The 24,603-nt window shown below is 42.3% G+C and overlaps 1 protein-coding gene across 2 annotated transcripts in view; it reads left to right on the forward strand.

Annotated features, from left to right (window-relative positions):
* Nucleotides 1-24,603, forward strand: part of UNC5C (unc-5 netrin receptor C) — a 226,067-nt gene that overhangs the window by 175,679 nt on the left and 25,785 nt on the right. For both annotated transcript variants that reach the window (XM_021290742.2, XM_065062383.1), the window contains exons 4-7: nucleotides 906-1,009; nucleotides 9,921-10,101; nucleotides 11,654-11,821; nucleotides 13,044-13,208. In XM_021290742.2, coding sequence (XP_021146417.2) covers nucleotides 906-1,009; nucleotides 9,921-10,101; nucleotides 11,654-11,821; nucleotides 13,044-13,208 — 618 coding nt within the window. The remainder of the gene's footprint in view (nucleotides 1-905; nucleotides 1,010-9,920; nucleotides 10,102-11,653; nucleotides 11,822-13,043; nucleotides 13,209-24,603) is intronic.

Consider the following 24,603-nt stretch of genomic DNA (forward strand, 5'->3'; position numbering starts at 1 on the left):
CTCAACCATGATAGTAGAGCGTGATACGTCTGCTATAATTGTCTGCACCATGCACGTGTATGTACATTTTAGATGCACTAAGGTGTACCCAATGTGGAGTTAAAATCAACATCTGCATCTATGACAGAACATTTCCATGGTACAACTAGAGTGACGTTTAATTCCAGGTAGCTGAACAACCACATTTTCCCAATATAAGCTATGAGATAGAGGTCTCCTGCAACGCAAGGTGGGTTTCGGAGGAGCTGATTTTGGTAGCAGCCATCCCATCTCATTTTCCATCCGTGCATTCGCCTGCCACTTTTCTGTGGTGCTGTGCAGGGATCCAAGCATGGTTCAGCTCCACATTATGATTATTATTATTATCTATTCAGTGCTACAGGGATAATGATAAGGTGAAGACAAGTTAGTGAAGCTGTAAAGTTAATGCTTATAAACTAAAAGTACATTAAATCACAGCGTGAGCACTTTCAACCATAAGCTGAAGGCAACTCAGCTTATGCGCTGTAGTTCTACAAATTTGTTTAATTTTCCGTAACTTTCTTCAGTACTTCTCTGGTATTGTTTACCAAACATAAGTTATGTGAAGAAAGGATTTGTTTTGCTTTTTGATCTGTGTCTGGACATGACCTTCCACAGTGAGGCTTTGGATCCTCACTGAGTTCACATACTCTACCACAGTATAAATAATAAATCCACTATGAAACCTTTGACCGCTTAATGTTGGAATGAAGTGAAAACATGTTCCAGTCTTTTCTAAGTGCTTCGCTTTCTGAGGAGCAGAAATGTGATTTTTTCTGTTTAGAAAGATCTCCCACATTTATGCAGCATGGCAATCAAATGTAATTTAAACAACCAGCTATTAATACTACTAATTCTTTTTTATTTTCCTTCTCCCCACCCAGATCTCCGAAAAACTTTTGAGCAGGAGCCCTTGGGGAAAGAAGTGTCCCTGGAACAAGAGGTGCTGCTCCAGTGCCGTCCACCTGAAGGCATCCCAGTAGCTGAGGTGAGCAGCAAATCAGTGTCCTGGCACTTGGACATCCTGGCTAAGGCCTGAGCTGATGGGTGGCTAATGGTGCAGTGAGTTAGGGCATGGCATGATGAATGGGTGGTAATGAAGAGCTGACTGACTGCTGCTGGTAGACAAGATTGATTGGGACCTGATTAATGGCTTTGGATGATGGTGCCTTGCTGGGCAGAGCTGCAGGCAGTTTGGTTTCTTTTTTCTCCTCCCTTTCAAAAATCACAGTAAAATCTGGCATCCAAAGGGCATGTAGCTGGTGGAGCACATTAATACCAGCCTAATATTTTTACTTTTCCTTTTAAAGAAAAAGAAACATTCTACTTATTCTGAGAGGCACCTTTCAGGCATAGTATAAAGGTGCTTTAATTTTTAGTTTACTAGATTATATTTCGTGCACATGTTTGTGTGTGCACCAGCCATCTCTGCGCAAGAAGATGTACCATGGTCCAGTACATGCTCCCAGGTGGAGCAGCATGAGGTGGGAGCAAGTAAGGGATACTTCTGCCTAATAATCCATCTTCATGGGCTCATCTGGTTTTCCTACTGGCATTTTAATAAACCTAGGGTGGGCAACCAGCCCTCCAACTGGCTGGAGTGTCAAACCCTTCAGCAAAATCTGTGCCCACCAACAGCAGCTGGGTCTCCCCATGAACAGGAGCTTCCGAAGTGCAGCGGTGGCTCCATCTTCAGACTTGTTGCTCTGAGTCACACGGGGGCCTCTGAAATCCTAAATCTGCTGAGGCTGTTAAGAGAAAAATTGATTGTTAATGGTGTTAATTCCCCTATCTGAATTCTCCTCGGATTTCCTCTGCCATGCACAGACGAAACTGTTGCCAATTTGCATTAGGGTAAGTTAGGCTGTCATAGCTCAGTAGCAAAGTGGTTGTCACTCAGCGCTGACGACTGATTTCTCAGGAGATGAAGCTTAAAGTGTTACCTCCCCATCTAACCCATCTAGATTTAATCATAATTGCAGAAATGTGTCCACAAACATCAGAAGGAATAATTAGCATAGAAGGTTTTCCCCATTTTCTTTTTGTATAGGCTGTTTCCTTTCCCTGTCAAGATCCCCAAAATTGTAAAGAGCATTTAGGTCTGCAGACCCAGCTTGCTGACAAATGTAATAGTAATTAGTTGGCTTTCCTCAGGAATTGAGCAGCAATTTTTTATTTTCCTTTCTGATGCTTTTTTGCATCAAGTCAACTCACTGTTTTGCCGCGACAAGAGTGTTTGCAACAAGATATGTTGCTCTGGAGGTGCAGGGCAGTACTGGGGAACTTCATTACCTTTGCTAGAAGTGGACATTGATGATGATGTGTAGCTAGTTTGAATGCTGTGTTACGAGCACCTCTGAAATTTCAGCAGCCAGTCCAGTTATTTCCTTGGAAAGGTCTGTAATGCTCTCATAATAACTGCACTTTTTCCCGCCTTCTAGTATCCCGACTCACTCTGTCAATAGCCAAGATTCATGACTGTACATTAACTGGATCTGAATCTTATTTGTACCATGGTCAGGGCAGACACCAATTAACACTCGACAGGCTCAGAAATCGTATACTCCCCATCTGACATTCAAAAGAACCATTCTCAGTGTTGTTTTTTTTTCCTCTTCTGACTTTTGAAGTCAGAAGGAGATCAAACACCCAGATTGGACAGCCACCTAATACAGCCTCTTTGTAGATTCCTTCCAACACTATTAAAAGAACAAAGACCTGAACACTAATGAATATGAATACCTTAATGTGACACTTCATTACAGCCACTTGCTGAAGCTGGTAAGATAAATTTAAAAAAAAATGTAAAGATGAAAGGTAACTTGGTGGGTTGAAGGATTACGTGGTTATTTTAATTTAGAGATGAACGAGTTCTATGTTTAAGATTGCATTTATTTGTTTGGAGAAGTTTCTGATATGACAGTACAGGTAACTACATAAGAAAGGACTTGGGAGCAGGCGGGCAGCAGGCTGGGGCTGTTTCCATCTTGTTGAAAGACTGCTTTGATTCCAAGTAGGGTAACGCATCTGCTGCAGCTGTGAGCAGCATTTCCAAATGCTTTGGTGAGCAGGTACCTCAGAGCCTTCACACTCTGGGAACTGTGTTTTCTTTTGGTTTTGGTTTGTTTTCTTTCCACTTACCAGCTTCTGAAGTAGTCACTGGATTTAACACCAAAACAGAGGAAGAAAAGCTTATGCTGTGAAGCTGTACAAAATACACGTTCAGTGTAATGGAATGCTGGAGCCCAGAGTTGCAGCACCTTCCCCTTTTTCTCTTTGATTTTATTCTCCCTCTTCATTTCTTTTTCCTGGTATTTCAAATTGGTGGGAACAACCACACTCAGGGATACATCCTGTCTTCTTTTCAGCAGCTGGGGAATTTAGTCTTATAATTCCCAGCATATTTAATTGCAATTAACTGTGTCAAGCTCTTGTGGATCAATGCTAGAGCAGCTCTTACTATTACTGAAAAGCTGAACCACATAGCAGCATACAGCTGCTCCAGAGAGCAAGAAGGACAAAGACAGAGATGGACAGGCAAAGCTTTTAAGTCAGCACTTACCAGTCCCTCAGATCCAAAAAGACATGACAAGCATTAGAGTTGGCTCAGATCATGGAAAAGACGAAGGTCCAAATAGAAGAAGGTGTGTTAAAATACACCAGTGTCATGGCCCGAGGTCAAATCAAAGTACATCTTGCCTGTTCACTTGGGACAAAGTAAGGAACTGAGGGTTTGCTTGGGCTCTGGGAGCACCAGATTTAGCTTCTTTGCAACCACATACCTGTGAGCAGCTTCGGTGCCAGCTACACTGTGTCTTGCCTCCCCACTCCTGGTTTTATAGCCACTACCAAACTGAATTTACGTGCAGGTTCTGAAACATGCAGGTAAATGCTTTGCCTTTTCCTATACATGGCAGTGGAAGGACTCAGCACAGGCATTCTTATACTGACATTTCCACACGCAGCTGAGGGGTGAAGGGGCAAATTTGCTGGAGGAAAAGGAAGAAATGGAATGGACATAAAACCAAACAACACCCTGCCCCAGTTCCATGCTTCCCTGCCTCCTGCTTTTCCTCAATGGGGAGGAATAGGATCAGGTGGTGATGTGAGCAGCCTGACCCGCCAGGCTCGGCAGGAGCTGCCGGCGCGCAGCAGAGATCAGAGAGTTGCAGCTCCCCAGTGTCATCAGAAACATCCATTTCAATTCCACTCTCTTCTGCGTGTGTATTTTTTCAAACCCAGCCTAAAAAAGGCAGGAAGGATCCTATTCCGCCATGCTCCAACAGTAATGGCAGAGTTACAAGCAATTAACCCGTTAGCTCATTTAATTTGTTCTTTGAAAGATGCCAGCATCGTATTCCACATGACAAAATACAGTTAGAGATGTCGTGTCACATCAGATTAGCTCATTGCGATAGGTTATAGATCAAAACATCAATGAGATGTGAGATTGGTTAATATGCCATAAGCTGCCAGATGAACTTTTGCATTGAAACGTGTGACTTGTGATGCCCTTAACAGGGGGGGGAAATTCTTCTTTAATTATAATTGAGGTGTTTCATGGAGTAGTTTAATTGCAGAACAGGGGGAAATGTACAATTTGGTGACCCAGTTGGGTTTAAAACTGAACGTGATATTTATCCACGTTCACAGCTTTAATTAGGAACTAGAGCAAGGGGAAAAGCATCCCTGAGTTGAGAGGCAGAAAAGAGTGTTTTGCCAATTCAAACCGACTGTGACACAGACTTTATTCAGCTGCTCTTGCACAGGCAAAAGCTGGTGGGAGCTGGGGACTTCTCCAAATAGGCAGCATCAGGTGGCTGCTCCATCTAATTGATTATTAATATGACTGCTGTTTGCTTTGTTTCATGAGAGCCACTTCTGTTTTGCAGCAGTTATCCTTTAATTGGGAGTTCATGTGTATGCATTTACATGCAGGTGTGTGTCACAGAGACAGTGTTTTATATTCCCAGCAGGAAAGTGAGCTCTAAGAGAGGCGAGTAGAGGAGTTTGTGGCCATAAATACTAATTAGCTGGGAAGTGACACTGTCCTTTGCAGTGCCTTGCAACATACAGCAGGACTGCCTTCGGGTGTCAATGGGAGGAAGAGCAAGGGGGGGGGGGCTGGTTTGTGTGCAGAAGGAGCACAGCCCAAAATGAATGAGGGCTGCTCATTCCTTTTGCCCTGGAGAACCATTGGGTAAGGTCTGGCATTGGGTACAATCCAGAAGCACAGGATAAAGCTCCCTGTAATTGTCAGTGTCTGGTCCCATACTTTTCCATTCCTTTTTATAATATATACTTTTTACACCCCAGTCTGCTGGTGGGTGGTCAGGGCACTTCTTTGAGGTTGTTTGCATCTTAATTCTTCTGGAGAATTGCACTCATGGGCACCAGAAGGCTTTGCCTGTGTCTAGAAGGTAGAAGATTTGCTGGTTTGGCAGGTACTATCCACTCTGAAGATGACTGTAGGGCAGGCTGATGCTGTGGACACAATGAGAGACCAGGATCCAGTCCTTGTACCCTGCTGCCTTCCCTCTTGAGACTGCAAGAGGTGTAAGGAACGACTCGTACAATGAGGAGAGGAGGATGTAGATGAGCTTACATCCCTTTTCCATTCTTGAGTTTCTTTTGGAACAGATGTGCTGTTGCTCTACCAGATTCTAAAACAGTCACGCATATGCAAGTGTGCCAAGAGATTTAAATGTCTAGTAATGCTAGTAACTTGGCATGGCTAAATTTGTGTCAGCAATTAGCTTCTGTAATAGGTTTTCCTGTGTATGTAATCGCTTGTGTGATTTATGATCCCTGTGTTCGTTTAGTCTGCACAGAAGCCTGGCCTGGCTTTCAAGTCTTAGTCTCTGCGTGTGCTGCCTTATTTCAGGCTGCTGCTGGAAACACCCTGCACATCCAGCACAGATCTGGCTGCAGCACCAAGGTACAGCCAGTGATTGTGGGTTTTCTGCTCTTGCTGATGGTCTCGTTTTTCATGTTGGGTGGCATGTGGCAGGTTCCCTCTGTTAATTAGAACAAATGCACCAATTATGTTAATGCATCTCCCGATACCAATCAGTGAATAATTAGAGACAACACATCTGTCTCTCACTGGGGAGTGGGATGACAGAAAAGGCGCTACAAGGTAAGTTGCTCTAAATTCGAGCCGCCTTGGATCGTGTGCTTTCCTCAGCCAGTTGTGGGGATGTCTCGGTCTCATAGCAGGTTTACCAGTGTGTTTGCAGCACTGGATGTATAGATCCAGCACAGCTAGCAGGAGCCCATTGCCTCACTGCTTTGTAAATTACATATTAAGGAGCTCTGACCAAAAAGTAGCTGGTTTTGGGTGCACTTCACCTTCTCAGCAGTCACTGGGAGTCAGGATTTCATTCACTGCTCTCACACCTTGACAGAGGGGCCTTCTCTTGCTAGTTAGTTTGCAAACATATAGCAAAAATACCTTCTTGAGTGGAAAACTTAAAAAAGAAGTGGGGATTTTGTGCCTGCTTTGTTGCAGGGGGCTGGTATGTGAGAAAAAAAACAGTTGCATGTTGCTGTAATTTTCCATAGCTGTCATCTCCACAAGGGAACACTTACCCCATCCTTCATGGTGGTATTGTTGCCAATCTATGTGCATACAGCCATCCACACATTTATTAATAACAGTTGGTGGGATGTGTCTGATTTAATTGAATAAATACAGGTGGGTACCTGTTCAAGAATTGTTGTGACTACAGCTAGTGAATTTACATCCTCAATATTTAGGCAAAAGCAAACATCTACCCTACAAACATCTGCAGAGAGTTGAAAAATGAAGCCACGAGGGTGTAATTTGGGATGACCCTGAAGACAGGCATCTTGTGTGTTTTGAAATGTCCATGGGTATCCTGCTGCCTCTCTGGACACTCACCTGGAGGAGTGCTTTCCCTGGCACATAAATGTCTGATGCCTCATCCATTAGCACCTTGTGAGCATGGTGGCTTCCCCAGGGCACCAGTCACCATCATTTAGACAGCAGAATTAAATTCAGGATAGATTTCTGCATTGACTGAATTAGCAGCCTACTTCAGGGAGGGGTCTGCACCTCGGGGAATGACATGGCATCAAAAGAGACGGTTGTCTTTCACTTCTGTGATAACAGTTTACATACTTGTCATTCATAAATCACTGTCTTGTTCCGCTTTGTTCTCTTCTCTTTTGTATTTGACACCTGATCTCTTCCTGCTTACGTAACAAACCCACCCTGCTCCCACCTGTTCTGGATGCCTCGAAAAAGTACATCTGAGGTGCTGAGCATGGCAGGCACCTGCACCAGAAAAAATGAGACCACTAGTAACTGAAAATAAGTACCAACAAAATGCTCACATGTTGTAGTGTGTTTATTAGTTGTCATTTCTACAAGGACTGAGGGAGAAAACACAACTGCTGGAGGGGTGTGCTCTTTGTTATGTTGCCCTACTGATGGGTAAAATATGTATGAAAGGAGACTCCTGCCTCTTGTCAAATCGCCAATCAGTTCCTCCCTTCAGATTTGGCAACATTATAGTTTGCAATATGAACAGACTCGTGACATCATAAAAACCTGGATGCTAGGAGAAGACAGATATATTAAAGTGGTATCTTGTAAAAGAGTTGGGGTTTAGACATGCACACACAGAACCAATGTACTGGCAAAGCAGATTTTTCAGAAGAAATAATATATCCTTTTGTTCTGCAAAATTAATGTTTTAATGTTAGCAAAACCTATAAGCCATTAGGTGAAAAGGATCCTTTTCCTAAGAGATTTGGTGAAGAGCCGGAGGCAGTATACTGAATTACACAGAGTACATTTTTTTTCTGATTTTGGCAACTCCTGTTTTCATATCCTCTTCAGCCTTTTTGCAGGGATGGCAGGGAATTTAATGCTTATAGCTTTAATTTTATCTAATCAGCTGAGACCCAGACTGAATATGCATGTCTATGTTTTTGTGGAAAGTGTTGCAGAGTACTGGAAAAAGAGAACTACATGCTTGAGCATGGAGCCTTGCATAGTGCTGAGGGCTGCTAGAGTATGTGCTTGAATAGGGATACCAGAAGTATTTTGGACTGAGCTTTAGACGATGCAGACTGTAGTCATGTCCTCACTGACATCCTGATGTCCTTAATGCGCACAGCACAGGAAAAGTACAAATGGATTTGAAGGTGGTATGTGCAGGGCTGTGGTGGTTCATGTAGTATCATTTAGCATCCTGACACAAGTCTGTACTTCATCTCACAAATAAATAATGGTATTAAAAACCAAAAAGGTTATTTTGTGTGAGTGGTGGGGGTTAAGTGGCAGCCTACAGGTAGACAGGTGAGCTTCTGGCTTTTTTATCAGTCTGGGATGCATGCGGACTTGATCTGCAGGTAAGGCAGCAGGTAGTTATTTCCATGGACTCAACAGGAGTCTGTCCATCTTGATTATACTTGATACCTATTAGGATTCAAGAAAGGAGGAAGAACAATTTTAGTCATCATGGCAAGGAAAACAAGGTTCTTGACTAAGAGCTTGTATCTTTCTGTAGAGAAAGAAACACAGCCTCCAAAGTTTCATGTCTTTTTTCCTTCCTTCTCTGTTCCTCGCAGACACACGTAGCTGTTTCCACAGCCCTTTTTGCACTGCCAATTTTAAGCCATACAGTATCGATAGCTGTGAGGTGACCACAAACTGCAGTGGTTGATACCAAGCCTTCCTCTGGGCAGTGGCTTCACATTCACTAAGGCGGATGTCTTTGGAAGCAGCTCACATCTGATGCACATCCACCCAAACTGGGGTAGGGGAGCTGGAGCTGCCTAAAGTAGGAATAAGAGACAGTGGGCAGCTTGAATCCAAGCGGGTCTAGGCAGTAAGCACCTCACAGGTCCAGCAGATTGATTGTGTTTATGTTTTTCTTCCTTTAATTGAATCCTGGGCACAAGCTGAAGTGGTCCAGTGACATGAAGCCCCGGCTTTGATCCATCCAGGGCCCCAGTCCCATCCTTCGGAGCATGCTCAGTTCAAATGAAAACAAGCTACTAGATTTGCAGCCAAATTATATTAGGGTGGCTCACAGCAGTCAGCTGGGATATAATAGGGTGTTTCTTTAGGAATGCAATAAAGAGAACATTGTCTAGATTAAAAATCACATGTGAAAATATTTTTCTGCGTAACCAAGGAAATAACGCTTTATTAAAGTAAAATATAGATTACATAAAGGGAAACATAAGCACTGATGTAGGCTTTGTGAGTCCGTATTTTCTTGGTAACTGTCTCTATTTTGATTAATCCTGATCGCAGCAAAACAATAGCATGCATGTATGTGTGAGTGCATGCATACTTAAGAACATTGATGTGTAATTTGTTAGTGTGACCTACTCTGGTATAGGGCCTCATTGTGTAAGACCCAGGGCAGGGACACAGTGTTACTGCATAATTAACTGCCTAATTAGACAAGGCATACAAAAGACTAGGTGAGATCTCTGCTGTCATAGGGTTTCTGATGTTGTAAGGGAATTGTCTGTTTGTAGATGCAATCCTAAGGTATCACCTCTTCCTTATCTCTTGCCTCAGACTCTGAAAACACAAATCAGCTCTTTGTCTCCACACTGGAGCTGGCAGCGTTTGAAAATGCATTGATACTTTCAAGGCAAGGACAGACGGCTGTTGTGTGGACAAGTGGGAGGGAATGGGAGCTGAAGGAAAGGTTAGGCATGAAGGGTGTTCTCCCAAGTTTCTGCCATGGTATTTTATTTCAGCTGGTAGCACATCTCAGGTGAGTCCTTCATGATGTGCCTTGACTCATTCCACTTTCTGGGGTAAGCAATGTAACCACAGACACTGTGCCCATTGTGGTGTGACCTGGTGCTGATTCACTGCTTCCTCTCTGGCTCTTTCAAACTCTAAGGTGGAGTGGCTGAAGAACGAAGAGGTGATTGATCCTGTGGAAGACCGCAATTTTTACATCACCATCGATCACAACCTGATCATTAAGCAAGCCCGGCTTTCTGACACAGCCAATTACACTTGTGTCGCCAAAAACATTGTGGCCAAAAGGAAAAGCACCACAGCAACTGTGATTGTCTATGGTAAGTGATGCCTTAGGGATATGGACGTGTTCTCAAAATGAACAGTGGGACAGGAGGGGGATGCAAAATGCCTATATGCAGCAGTTATGATGTTGAGTGATCAGACTGGGTCCCTTGTGATGCCCAGTGACTTGCAACCATACGCAGAAACTGGAGTCAGGGTTCATTACCGAAAATACACAGAAGCACAGGTGTGATGGCTTGGCTTATTGGTGACAGATGACAGTGTTAAAGGAGGAGCAGGTACCTATACAAACAGCTAGTTGCCTCGAAGAGAAGGCAGTTGCTCCCCTTGCCCTAACACATGCCAGCTGGATACGTCAAGGAGCCATTAGTATGATTCCTCCAGCAGGAGCATCCAAGGCATTGCTTTCTACTAATGCATTTCACGTTCTACTGATGCTTTTCAGAAATAGGAGTAAAACTGAAAGGAAGTTTGTGCTTCCAGATACTGTCAGATAGTGTCAGAGCACAGCAGAATGTTCTGTCTTCTTATATTTGCGTCCGCAGCCTCAATCTAATGTTGAGAATGGCTGTACTTTGGATGAGAAGGGGCTGGATGAGAATGCCCTCCTCAGTCTGAGCCTTTGCCTCTGCAAAGTTACTGCCCCAATGCATCTCAGGCAAGGCTGTCCACCAGAACAAAACCTGCTCTGATAATGTGCCAGCTGACTGTCCTGGTGTTCCTTACAATTGGCTTAATTATAGGATAGACAAGTAGGAAAAAATCCCTATGATTATCCCTAATATTCATTTCATATTCAGGGTGGCAGTTAGATTTAATTGTAAGCAGTTGCTTCCCTGAAGTTACAATGAGGGCCTTTTGGATCAGTTTTTATAGAAAACTGACTGAATTGAGTTGATTAGCAGTGTTTGTGATATTGAGGGATGGCCCATGCAAGAGCACTCTGTTTTGTAACTGTGATGAATACAGAAACATAAAGATGTAGACATACTACAGATCTTCTTCATACATACACAGTATTTTTTTCAACAGTGCAGTCAAGAGACATGTAGGGGAGTAGTCCTTTTTATTTGGTTTGATACCAGAGCTGTTTAAGGGTTGTGTCATATCACAAACTTGAGTTCAGGGAATCTGAGCAGTTTGTATGTTATCCATAAGCTGGTGCTGGCATTGTTACCTAGAACAGCACGGCTCCTTCTTCATCCATTCATCTGTCCCAGAAAGTGAGGTGAGTGGAAAAGACAGTCAATGTAAATATCTTTCCAGAGATAAATATCTTCCTAAAGTCCAATAATAAAAATGTGCGTAGTGTGAGCTCACTCCGAACAGCCTAAATATCTGTTATAGAAGTGCTGGGTCATTCATATTCACCAGCTATGTCCACAGAGAGATGAGTGAAGTTGTCCTGGCATCCTGAAATCACCTTCTGGAAAGGAAGGGAAAGAGCATTATCAATTTCTAATCAAAGCAAGGGGATCTCTCAGCGTGCATAGATGATGGGTACATCTGCAAATGAGCCAGAGGCACCTTTGGGCTGTACAGGATGGTTTGCTTATGTGATCATACTCTTTCTCTCTTGCCTTTCAGTGAATGGAGGATGGTCGACCTGGACTGAGTGGTCAGTGTGTAACAGCCGATGTGGGAGAGGCTTTCAGAAGCGGACAAGGACCTGCACCAATCCTGCCCCCCTCAATGGTGGTGCCTTCTGCGAGGGCCAGAGTGTTCAGAAAATAGCTTGCACCACTCTGTGTCCAGGTTCAGTATGAGCAGTACACAGCCCTAGATAAATACTCAGCAGTCATTTCAGGAGAAGACTATTCGTTTCAAAAGCCTTCTTCTCTTTATTAATAAATTCAGCATTTCAGTGAATGAATAGGAAATTATATTATGTAAGTAGATAAAATAGCGAGCACATTATATCAGGCAGCAGAGGATTCAGACCCACTTTTGCACACAGCTTGCACCCATGTCCCAGCTCTGGTAATTCAGGGGATTTGGAGGACATTCAGAGCTTCAGATTTTAGGAGATGAAGGTTGAAAGCTCTAGTAAAGGACTGGAATTCGAATATAGAAAGCAACTGTGATGTAAATATATTTGCAGCGTGTGTTCAGTCCACCTGTCACAGCAACTGGAGTGTGGAGGTTAAATTTGAGGTACATGTTTACCTGACTTCAAATACAAAGATGTTTATACTGGAAAGAGGTGTGTATGCATGCCTTTAAAAGGCATTTAATGTAAACTTCTGGAAAATACAAAATTGCTTCAGGACACACAAGGTAGTTGGTGGCTTTTCTGCGACAAAAGTTCTGCATTCTGTCCTGTTGCGCAGTGCTTTCCTACCTATGCAGTCCCACTCAAATCCGTGGCAGAAGGGCTGTCTTCAGCTTTCGAAGCTGGGCCATCCAACTACAGGTCTTAGTGAGGGGTGAAACTGGAATTTCATCTGAGCTCGTTGTTTCAAGTGACAAATTCCTGTCTCAGGTTGTGCCACTTGAAAATTTCGTAGTTTGTTTCTCAGCTGTTCAATTTAGTGCTTTTGAAAATAATCTGCGTGATTTTGAAAGGTGCTAAATACATCCCTGATTCTGCTCATGTGAAATAGAGGAGTTCCTCTAGGTAGGTCTTTTAATAGAAAATATTTAACATTAAATATCTTCCTATTAAAGAGGAATTTCTGATCAAGTTTAACTTCTGACTTGTTCATTTTCTTGTGCACTTTGAGCACAGGAAAACTGCTGACAAGACTATAAAAAGGGGAAGAAAGAGCAGAAATGAGGCCAGGGCAGGGAGAAAGGAGAGGGAGAGTGAATGTGCATTTACAGGCTAGAAATAGGAACTGAAGAAGAGCAGGCTGACAACCCCTCTGCCTTATGGGAATGGCCAGGAGTTGCAGGCTGGCTTGTTGCTGAGACGTGCATCACTCTCAGTCTCTCTTTTATGTATCTCCTAACAAGTCCTGTTCTTTCCTTCTCTCAGTGGATGGCAAGTGGACGTCCTGGAGCAAGTGGTCCGCCTGCGGCACCGAGTGCACCCACTGGCGCCGGAGGGAGTGCACGGCCCCGGCTCCGAAAAATGGGGGCAAGGACTGTGAGGGACTGGTGCTGCAGTCCAAGAACTGCACCGATGGGCTCTGCATGCAGGGTAAGTGCCGCTGGGACACTTGGCAACTGGGAAGATGGCAGTGACTCTTACAGCAATGCAAATGAAAAGTAGAGGGTTTAGGGTAAAATCAGTATTTTCAAAAGAGTAAACATGGCAAAGCAGTTCAGCTTGTGGCTTCTTATTGTCAGGAATGGGGTGTGCATGTGCTTCTGCATATAGTAGTCATGCCCGTTGTTGAATTTGGGGTGTCCTGTTGTAGAAAGAGGTACCCTGTACTTATGCAGTGCCTATGCAAAGCTCATGTATAGTTATCAACATGCTGCAGCCTCATGAAGATCATGTCTAGCACTGAAGTCTGTTCTGTCTGTGTCTCTTCACACCATAGTCCTGCCTTTGTGACTAATAAGAGTGAGAATTTTTAAAAAGTAGGCTTTTAGTGTGATCCTGACATATGCTGATTAACAATTAGACTTCTCTGCGTGTCATCCCTTCTCAAAAATGAGGTCTCTGTTCTGCTGGTGCATTGAAACTTCTTTTCATATTTTGTTAGCACAATAAGCGAAAATCTTCACATACACCTTTGTCTCCTGTTCCTTCATCCTTCGTCTCTGCAGTACTTCTCCATGGAACCTCAGCTCTCTGTTGCCCAAAGAGTTGTGGCTCTATCTATCTGGTATCTTTGTGTCCAGGTCATAAAATGCTTTGAGTTCTCTCATGAAAAAAGAGTCAAGAATTTTTGTTCTCTGAGGCAGGTTACTTTTGACTGAAATAGTCACAATGACAGAAAAGTGACACTACTAGTCTCATAAATAGATCTATTGCTTGAATAAGTGTCATATAGGTGGCTACTGTGCTGGCAGTGATCTCTGAGCTACCGTATGGCACAGCATGGCCATTTGCTCTGAGGTTTCCCAGATTTACAAAAGGCTTCTTCAGCATGGCTCACACAAACACTTTAATCACTTGAAAAACTATTAGTCAATGTCAGCAGCCTACAAAGCTGTAATTTCTCAAAATGTTTGTTTTTGTGGGGAAGACAGAAAGGAGAGATTCAGAGCTCATCTCTTTTTCTTTTCTAAAGATAGAAAAAAACTCCAGCCACATCTTACTATACAACACCTTGGTGACTTTTATAGCGAGGAAGCTAATGTACCCCCAGCTCCAGTGGTGTGAATAAGTCATTATGGTAAATTACAAAGAAAAGATACATTTCCCCATACAGAAGAGCTCTTTGCTATCATATTATATTTAGACAGGTGTGTGTCATCTTTGTGTATGTGCATAAAGAGAGCCATTTAAGCAGAAATCTTGTGCAAAAGTAGATATAATAGTACGGCAGAATAAAAGCCCTGTAGGGATCTCATTTATCTGTTGATGGTATATTGCATTTTATTTGTGAAAGTGGATGCTGAGTATATAGCAGAGCAGATCTTCAGTGGGAGAGAGGGTGAGGCTGTTGTGAATCCTATTCTGCTTCATATATATGTATATTTAAAATGGTAATGAAAAATATAGAGTCACATATTGACCTGCTTGGCTTCAGGGCTGTGATCATCCTTCAGTGTTGGAATTTAATGGCAGTGTTTTAATGGTGTCTTTATACTCATGGGGTTTCATATACCTGTAAAACTTAAAGTCCTGCTCCCTGATCCATCACTGCTGAGAAGATTGATTTGTCATACTTGGTGGCAACGTGCCTGCTGCTTTCTCTCTCTTTTTCTTTCTTTCTCCATCTCAGTTTATGCAAAACCAATCTGAACATGTACATTTTTTGCCAGTGTGGAGCCAGATTCATTGCAGATCTGCCTGCTGAGCTCAGAGGAAGCATAGGATTCTTTTCATTCCTAAAACACCATGTTTCTTTCCACGTCATTTGGGGCAGGTGGGGACTGGCTTGGCAATGACATTTCTCCTCGCCTGGGGACCTGTGGATCCACAGCAGACTTTTCAAATGCCTCCATGCCAGTGGGTCTGTTGTGGCACAGGTGGTGTGGGAAAAGCCATAGCCACCTTTCCTCTGTGGCCATAGCCCTCTGGGACATGCTGGTCACTGCTTACCTGCACCGTAGCCAAATCCTGCTCCTGGGTGCCCTGGTGCTTCTTCAGTATCAGTCTTTAGTGAGAGCTTGAAGGTTGACTTTAGTTCCGTGAGTGTAGTTGAGGTCATAGAATTAGCAGACAGACCACCTTACCAGGAGTCAGTAGGCTGTTGCTTTGACAAAAACTCACTTGTAAATATATCTCTCTATATAGCTGTACATAAAAGATATCCTGGAAAATGTTAGATTGAATGAGTCTAATTTACAAGCCCTTTCTCTTCTAGTCTATTATTCACTGTGGTAGCATCAGCTGGATAAATCAATAAGCTCTTTCATAAGACTGCCCCTGCTCCAGCAAAGAGCAGCAGACTGCACTGCTATCGATTTCTGTGGGGATAAAAACTGTGGAGCTTTCTCCATCCCTTGTAATTACAGTGTTTTACACCCAAAGCTGCAGTTTGTGCTTACCACTAACTGTGGCATTTCCCGTGCAACTCTGCTGTCACATTTATTCAAACTAATGATCTTGCTAGTACACACATACACTCCCTTATGCAGTAGTTAGTATTTTTCTGTTAACATGAAAGGATGAACAGTCATTAAACTAGAGAGCCTGCAGAGAGGCAGCAGGCTGAATTGAAGAAGAAAAGCAGCTGTAGTGAAAATTTAGGGTGGTCATTACTATTTTAAGTTTCCAAATACACACTACTGCCTAGCAGGTCCTGTTATAACAATTTTGTAATTCCCATAATAGCATTAATATGATCTTCTGGAACAAAACCTGCTGTACATCTAAGAAAAACTGGCTGGTTACCACCCACACTAGTTGCATTATTGCCTTTATAGTTACATTACTTCCCATTTGAAGCATGAGCACTGTGGTAAATACTTCAGTGCAAGGAACAACACTTCTAAAGGCACGTGCTGCATCTCACAGGGGATTGCTATAAAATGAACCACTGCAATTAGCCCTCTGCTCACCCTGCCTAATGACTCTGGTGGGCGTTCTGTGTGGGGACTAAGAAAGCGAAGCACTCCACTGCTGGCTTAAACTTATGCTCAAGTAGTTCCCTTTACTAGATCGCCAATGTTTTTACAGCAAAGTATGAGGGGAAGTGTTTTGCTGGGCCCAGTCTGGAATGACTGTGAGATCATGTGTGTGGTATCAAACAGATGCTCAAGGTCCATGGTGGGACAAGTGCTAATTTGCATTAGGTGAGCACTGCCGCTGGTGATCAAGAAGAGGTGGACAACCTATGAAGTTTGTCCTATGAGTTTCCTGTGTTGCATGGTTATGTTGAAGGCTTATTACATGAGTTGTGGCATGCAGCTGTCACACTCAGAGCATGTCACCTCTGTCCTTTTTGTTGAAGATCTGAAGTGACAGTGTTCAGCTCTGTATTGTCCATGTCATGAATAAATAAGTACAGAAAGTCCGTAGGCATGAGGTTGGTGCCCATGCATGCTGGGAAAGCTGTTGGTCTTTTCTGAAGTCATGCTGGTGATGCACAGGGTTGGCAGAAGCACAGTCAGAGGCAAATAACCACCGGCCTCTCTTTAGCTCACTCTCAGTTTAGTAGACCACTGTGGCCTTTCATAACAGGCTGGCTAAGTCGTGCTTTCAATTTTTTTCAAAGCACAGAGCTAGCTATCTTACAGCAGCGAGGTGATGCCGAAGCACACACTGTCGCTTGAGGTCTGTGGGTTATGTGGTTGCATAAATAGTACAATTGCTCTGCGTAGTAAAAACTGCTCACTTAGTACAGTCTCCCAATATGGAAAACAAACCTATCACTGAATAGGGCAAAAAGCAAATTTCCGCTTGTGAATCATCGCCAAGTGTCATCAAATCCAGTGTGCATTTTGCCTTTGTTCCTCTGGATTTAAATAAATTAGCATGAAAAGACTGAGATGTACTACTAGCTCTTAAAGAATGGAAGAAAAGATTCAAAACATCTTCACCTGTCGTTACAGATAACACTCTGGACTAACTCTTGGGTCACTTTGGTTCTGTCCCTGTGTGTAGCTTAACTACTTGGAAATTCAAATAGTGGATACACTACTTGAGAAAAAGGCACTTACACCATGGTGAAGATGTTGCTATCAGACTAGTAATTCCATTTCTTGTTAGAAAATAGGCTGCCTCCTAGTTTAAAGTGAAACGATGACTGAAAATCTATATTTGCCCAGTGCTTTGAAATCCTCATCTGAAAAGCAGTATGAAGTTCACAAGGTTCCCTCTTACAATGATGGTGCCTAAGCGAATGTTAAAAAGATACAGTTTGTTATCCTTGAGCATGAAATGCTTCACTGCTGCCCCTTTACAGTCTTGTGCCTGTTTAGACAAAGATCTTGAGCAGAAAGCAAGGTTAACCTGATTCTAACGTCTCTTTCTTCCTGAAACATATGTATTCTGCACATGCCCTCCTTGTTTGATGTAACATGCCAGAACCTCTGCTGGAATAAGCATTCCTTTCCCTTTTTGGCTTGTTTTGAAAGCAGGCGTTCCAAGAAGAATTACAGGGCAAAGCAGTTTGATGAGGACCTCTGGTCTTCCAGCTCAGATTAGTGTGCAAAGAGCAGGGGAATGTTTTCCAGGCTCCAGGAGGCGAGCAAAGCTCTCTCAAGGGAGGCTGCAACAGAAGCCTGTGTGTGCAGAGGAATTAAATAAAACCTTTTATTAAGAGCATATGGGCCAAGAGAGAACTTCTAATATGTTCAGTCAGTCAGCATAATGCCATAGAGCCACCTGGGCTGAGCCCTCATGAGGGGGGGTTCCTTTATTTGAAGAACGCATCTCATCTGTTTCTAGAGCAAGGTTTCTGTAATGCTGTCATTTGATATGATTAAAGAGATGTGTTATTCTGTTTTGAACCCCACTGCTCCGTAATGGTGTAGCAGTCAAGGGAGTTTATGCAGACATCTCAGAGTTATGACTCCTCTTTATTTTTATTGTAGCGACATGAGAAATCCCCAGCTGGGAAGTGTCCACACTCTTGCCTAGAAAACCTGCTGCTCAAAGCAGATAAAAGAGTTGAGAGAAAACAAAAGTGCAGAACCCAGGACACTGAAATCACTGTGTCTTACCCAGTCACTTCAGAAAGTGCCACCTCCACAGTTATTTTAATGAAAGGCAAGTGCTCTAAGATCTCTAGGTTGTTTTGAGAAATCTCAACTAATTAAAAAACATGATAGCCATGCAGAGAGGAGAAAAACCCCAAACTTGTCTCTTTATAATTTTCTTTCTTTTTAATTCTCTTCTTTATTCACTTGAATTTTCTTTTATTCTTCCCTTATTCCTCTGTACTCTAAACAAACAAACAAAAGAAGCTACTCAGATGAAAGAAAAAGACAAGCTTATAATAAAGTCTAAATGATACATTAACTTCATTGTGGAAAAAATCCCAACCATACGGTGACAATTTATATTTTCTTACCATGTACAAAGGTGGATTTATTTCATGATTTTTGCTTTCCTGACAGGGTGTGGGGCAGAGAGAGGTTTTTGTGAGCAGCCCAAGGTATCAGAAGCAGGAGGAAAACTCAGTACTCTGTTTCTAAACCTGTGTTCTACATAAAGGACTAACAAAAACATTAGGAGCATCCTTAAATGAAAACTCACATTGTGGAAGGAAGTTTCTGTAGTCTGGGAAATGGATGTCGAGCTGATTAACTGATTCTGGAGCCTCTGGGATTTTTGAGGTTATAAACTAGGGAATATAAGTTCCCCTGTCTGTGAGCTTCCAGACTTGCCAGAGATTTCAATACCTGTCAGTGAACATCCACATGGACAACTCATGCTTTCCATGAAGCTTTTTTCCAGCAGTTCTAACAGTTTAAATCCCCTCTTCTAAATCCTCTTCCAGCTGTCTTTTCCTTCATCTGTTTGCCATGTGTCCCCTCTTCAGCCCCCCTTCCAGCTCTCCCTGTCATCTGTTTGCTCCCGTCCCATTACAACTGCAAAACAAAGCAAACCCCAGGAAGTCTATTTCGCATTCATTTGTTGCAAGTGTGGAATTTGCAAATACACACTCTAGCACATTGTGGTGCTAGACATGTGTTTACTTCTGCTGTCAAACATGCCTAGTAAACCCAATGTTAAGGTTCTGTGCTTCTAAGATACTAAAGACTGACATAAGATTTAGCCAAAAGGTCAAAGTCCTTAACTGTAAAAGATTGCACCATGTCAAAATTGCCAATTGTAATCCACATCAAATTTTAGCAACAAGTTATCCTACTCCTCCATCTTCCCCCACCCCTGTATAGGTGATGTGAATGTTTAAACTGAGGCAAGACCTTTTTAACAATGTTAACAAAATGTCAGGAATCTAATTTAAAATGAAAACATAGTTGCAATCTTAATTACAGAATATCATAAACTCCTGTTCAAGGACAGAACAAGAGAGATTTCCCATTTAACCTAGCCACTCAGGAAAGATCTCTGAGATAATACCCAAGTAAATAATCAGTCACAAAACCTCAAGCTCCCTGTTTATTAGCCCACCCTGAACATGCCAATAATTAGTCCTTTGGAAGGAAAATAAATTACTGTGCATTATCTATGGGATGCTTGATATCATATCTGACCTTCAGCATCATTACTGCAGACATGAAGGTCTTTCTTTAGAACAGCAAACATAGGAAGAAGCTGGGCATATTTTCTCTGAGAGTTTTTGCAGCTCCATGGACTTTGTTGGTTTGGTTTGGGGTTGTTTTTTTGTTGATGTTGTTTTTTGGGGTTTTTTTCTTCGTTTTTAACTACCACAAATAAGGTATAAGACGTTTCTAGAACCTGGAATTTGGAAACAGCAGTATGTACTCTTCTTTTTTTTTACCCATTGAAATCTATTGAATTCAAAAATCAAGAAGACCATCCAAAAAGTTCTTGACCAGATTTGACGCAAACTTTTCAGGATAATTTCTGAGATTTAGAGTGATTATCGATATTTTCAGCCAAACCCAAAGATATTAAAGAAAATTCTGAGCCACTGGAGCTGGAGAAAGAGGAAGATAACTGAATTAATGGTAAAAAAAGAAGACCTAATCATTGGAATTAAGAATAGAGCAATTTGGTACGTGTTGTTTGGGACTGGCACGGTAAAAATGACCAGCTTGCCAGCTTTGAGTTATTAAATGCTATAATTCATCTGACATGTATGTATCACAGAGAAACAAAGGTTTGTTCCAGTAAACTCTCCTGTCACAATGTATGCACCACATACCTACTTACATAATCTAAGAACTGCTTCCTTCACATTTTAGGCATCTTCATGTGAGAATTAGTCTTTGTTCACCTGTCCATCGTAACTGTGTGGTTCAGAGCCCATTGCCAGCAAGAGCTTATTCCTATTTCAGTGTCGCTACACTGGATAAAACCATCAAAGCAGGGAAAGAAAAGCAGCATTTATTAAATGAAAGTACATGTCTCCAACTCTCACTGACCTTGATACAGTCACAAAACATATATCATTAACTGTGACCTCTGCAGCTAATGGAATAAAGCAAGTTCTTTGCAGGATAATTGTAAATATTTTTGTAAATATGACCCAAAATGTACAAGCTCTAGTAAATAAGTGCCCAGAAAGATCATCTTCAGCTACTCCACTTTCTTACCTAGTTACTTGCTGGGAAGAGAAAAAGTACCTGCAGAAAATACAAATGGAAAGCTGGGAGGTTTTCTTTCTCTCTCATGTGAATATTTTATTTTCTGCAAGCAAGAGTGTAAAATATTTTCATAATCTGATCAATTCACTCTAAAATTGATATCCATTAATGCAAATTCAGCATGACTAGGAAGGTAGCAAAATCTATTAAGGACCAAAAAGGAGAGCCAGCTACAAAGTTCCCTCCGCGTGAAGCCATGACCTAGTGGTTTATGCCACAGGGATAAAAGTTGTCATTAAAATATGCCAGTTCTCAGGCCAAGGCAGTATATTGCCAGGGATTTCTAGGTAAAATTAAAAAAAAAAAAAATGAACTTAGTGAAGTTTTTTTGTGACTATTTGGTGACACTCTCAATTTCAGTCTCGAGGGAGTCAGTGCCGTAATCTCTGCACAATTATCTTTCATAGGTCTGAGGTTCTCCATTCCCAAATGCTTCATTTTCCCCCAGCTTGGCAGGTTTCTCTGCTCCTCCCAAGGCAAATTGCAGCAGATGAATTCATGCTGTAAAAAGGGTCAGCCTGTCTATTTGTCAAAGAGAACCCCCTAAGGCAGATGATCCCACACATGCAGATGGGCTGAAGGACATTCAGTCACAGAGACCCGCTATTGAATCTCCTGGGGCTTCTGGCACAAATGTGTTTCCAGAAGGTCAGAGCAAGGCACGTGGGACCAAAATGCTCAGTTTGGACTTGCAGCATTTGAGGATCATCTGCCTTCACTAACTGCACCAAACTAATTAAATGAGCTTCAAAATCTATTTAGTTAAATGGACATGATTTCTCAAATCAGTGCAAGTGTCACCGATGCTGAAATTCAGTTAAACTAGATTGATAAAAAGCCTACTGAAGTCTTTTCTATATGCCAGTGTTGGGCTGGTTTATCTTTACAGTACAATCTGGCATATTCCCCCTTCTTCACTCTTCCCAGTGTGTCACATCATTATAAAGGTGCTTAAATTGCTCTTCACATGCTTCATAGAAAGACAATAGACACCTTTATAATGATACATCTGCATTTGTACAAAGGATTTGTGCCAATGTAATTATGTTAGTTTAAAAAGCCCACCTTTAACACTTAATAGAAGCACTTCCACAGGGACAAAAAATGTATTTGCAAGCCTAAATTGGAATATAGACTAGAATGCATGGAGAAACAGCAATTTAATTAAAGGCTTTCCAATGAATGCATTTACCATGCAATTACAGTGGTACAATTTTTGCGTGTTAACCCAAGCCTCCCACTGATTCTCCAGGTATGACATAGGGTGAGGTACTTGTACAATGAGGGAAATAAATATCTACTTTTGGTAAGCCTCTGAGAGCCTCAAACAGAAGGGACTATGCAAGTGTAAGGTATGATTTTACTCATCCCACAGTAAGTTACACAACAAAACATCAAAAACCCCTTTGAAAATGTACATTTCCCAACAAGCTGTAGGAAGAAGCTTAAATTACTCTTCTGAAAGCAAGTAGCTCCCTGTGAAACCAGCTGCTCCAAGTGTGAGTCAGCAGCCTCAGCAGCCATCCCAGTCGAACCCACCAGCATCTTTCTAAATTCACCCTCGTTAAAAATTTTGATGATCCTGGTAGAAGTCCCTCAGGTTACTTGCCAAACAGTGCTGTTGATTCAAGGAGGAAAGAAAGTAACCCACAATAAAAAGATCTCTTTTCACTGCAGTTGCTTTGAAGAAAGAAGGGAAGTCATTCTTCATTATTTCAGTTCCTAATCCCAGCAGGTTTGCATCATTATCCGATGAAAATGTCCTTTCTCGTTGTTTGAAGGTGTAGTAAGAGGGACCAATGTGCAAGCGAGCTTTCTAAAGCAATACCTATGTTCTTGTGCTGGGACCATGGCAATGACCCTACCTGCACCACCAGCATATGGCCATGAGCCTTCTCCTTGCCACTATAGTGCCCACTCCCTTTTGGAAGAGCATTTTCATGATGGAGGAGTGCTTAAAAGTAGGTTTATTCTAAGAAGTCCTGTCCAAATGATAGAAGGCTTCCGTAGTTGCCATATGTGCCTAATTTGGAAGTGTCATTTGAACTGACCACCGCAGCCCACCTGGTGTAATGCCATCACCTCAACAAGGACTTCACATCCAGCAAGAGTGGCCACCTATCCATCTACAGCCAGGCTGGGCAGCTGGGACTCTTGTCCCTCAGCAAAAAATGGGCATGCCCTCACTCAGCAGCCCTTAACCTTTCCAGCTCAGCCATGCCCTTCTAGCTAAAAAACATGTTTTTGAGGCTGAAAACGTGTCCTCACAGACACTTGTGAAAGCCAGGCTACGTTTGCATGGAAACAGTTGTCTGGAGTTGGGTGCTTGGAAGCACCAAGCAGTATCTTTGTCTCTTCCTCCTGTTTTAATAGACATGCCTTTGAATACATACACAAAACATTTCTGTTGAAGAACTTGGTGTCACTATGTAGCTGCAAGGATGTTCTCTGTAGTTATCAGTAAGAGAATCTGTGCGAACTTTTAGGACAAAAGCAAATACTTGTGACAAAGAGGGTCTATGAAGAGGTTGCAATGAGGTAAATCTGAGGATCACACTTGTTTACTTTGCTGAAAAACTTGGATTTGGATTTCCATCTTCCTGGGAGAAAAGAATGATTTCAGTAACATCACAGGTAATCCAGACAGTGTTGTCCTTTGTGCCTGTTGAGTGGCAGTTGCCAGATCACTGCAGATATGGCAAGAATGATGCACAAACTTGAATGCAAAACTTGCCAGCTGAAATGCAACGTGATGGTTCGGAGCTGGGGGATGTGTGCTGCCCCATGCTGGTTCCCTCAAGAATATGCTGGGGCACATGAAGTTTGGGGAGTTGTCCTCAGCTTTCCCAGTTGATTTGAGTATGAGGCAAAAAGGGACTCAGAGATTCAGCTAGCCTAAATTCCACCTTGCCCTTGTGCCTTGTGTTGCCTGCTGGCTGCCTCTTGGTATCCAGAGACATCTCGCCAAAGGAAATATTGGGTATAAGGCTATAGATGAAATTTAGGTTGACTAAATATGGGCCTCAGTATTCAGCTGGGGAGTAAGTGAGGAGTAACTAGGGTACTGTAAATTCATGCCCAGACTTGCTGAGCACTCACTCAAGCCCTCAGAAGTTGCTCGCCCAAATTTTTATGGCCAATACCTGAAGTACACTAGTAGAAGTAGGAAGCAGTTATTACAAAAGATTGAGAATGCGTGTTGAGAGTATACACAGGTGAACTTGCCTCGAAGAACCAAATAAATGAATGTAAGAACATAATATTTCTAAAAGCAATTGTAAGGCTGGAATCACTGCCATGAAATAAAGTTTTAAATAGATATTACAGGCAATATAGTCTGTCCCATGATGCCTTGGAAATAACATAATAATCAAAAAGCAGCTCTTCTTGCTTTGGTGTTTCAGTTAAGGTAGCATTTACGTGATAGTTAATGTCTAGAAACTTTGGAGGGAGGTAAGTCCCTACCTGTGATTAGGATAGTCTGTATCTTTATTAGCAAGCAGTGGTGTAAAGCGTGAGAGACACCAAGCATTTTCACTTGTGTCCCATGTGGATGGAAAGCAGCTGGGAGATGCTTAGTGAGTTCACAGGTCTTGTACATGAACGAAGCAGCTCCAGCTGCAGAAAGAAAAGACAAAAGAAACGATCTCTCTTATTTATCCATTCTGAAATACAGCTGTAAATTGTGTTATGACTTCCTCGATCTATGGTGCTTGCAAAGATTTCAAATA

The sequence above is a fragment of the Columba livia genome, chromosome 4, assembly GCF_036013475.1.
Source record: "Columba livia isolate bColLiv1 breed racing homer chromosome 4, bColLiv1.pat.W.v2, whole genome shotgun sequence".
Classification (NCBI taxonomy): domain Eukaryota; kingdom Metazoa; phylum Chordata; class Aves; order Columbiformes; family Columbidae; genus Columba; species Columba livia.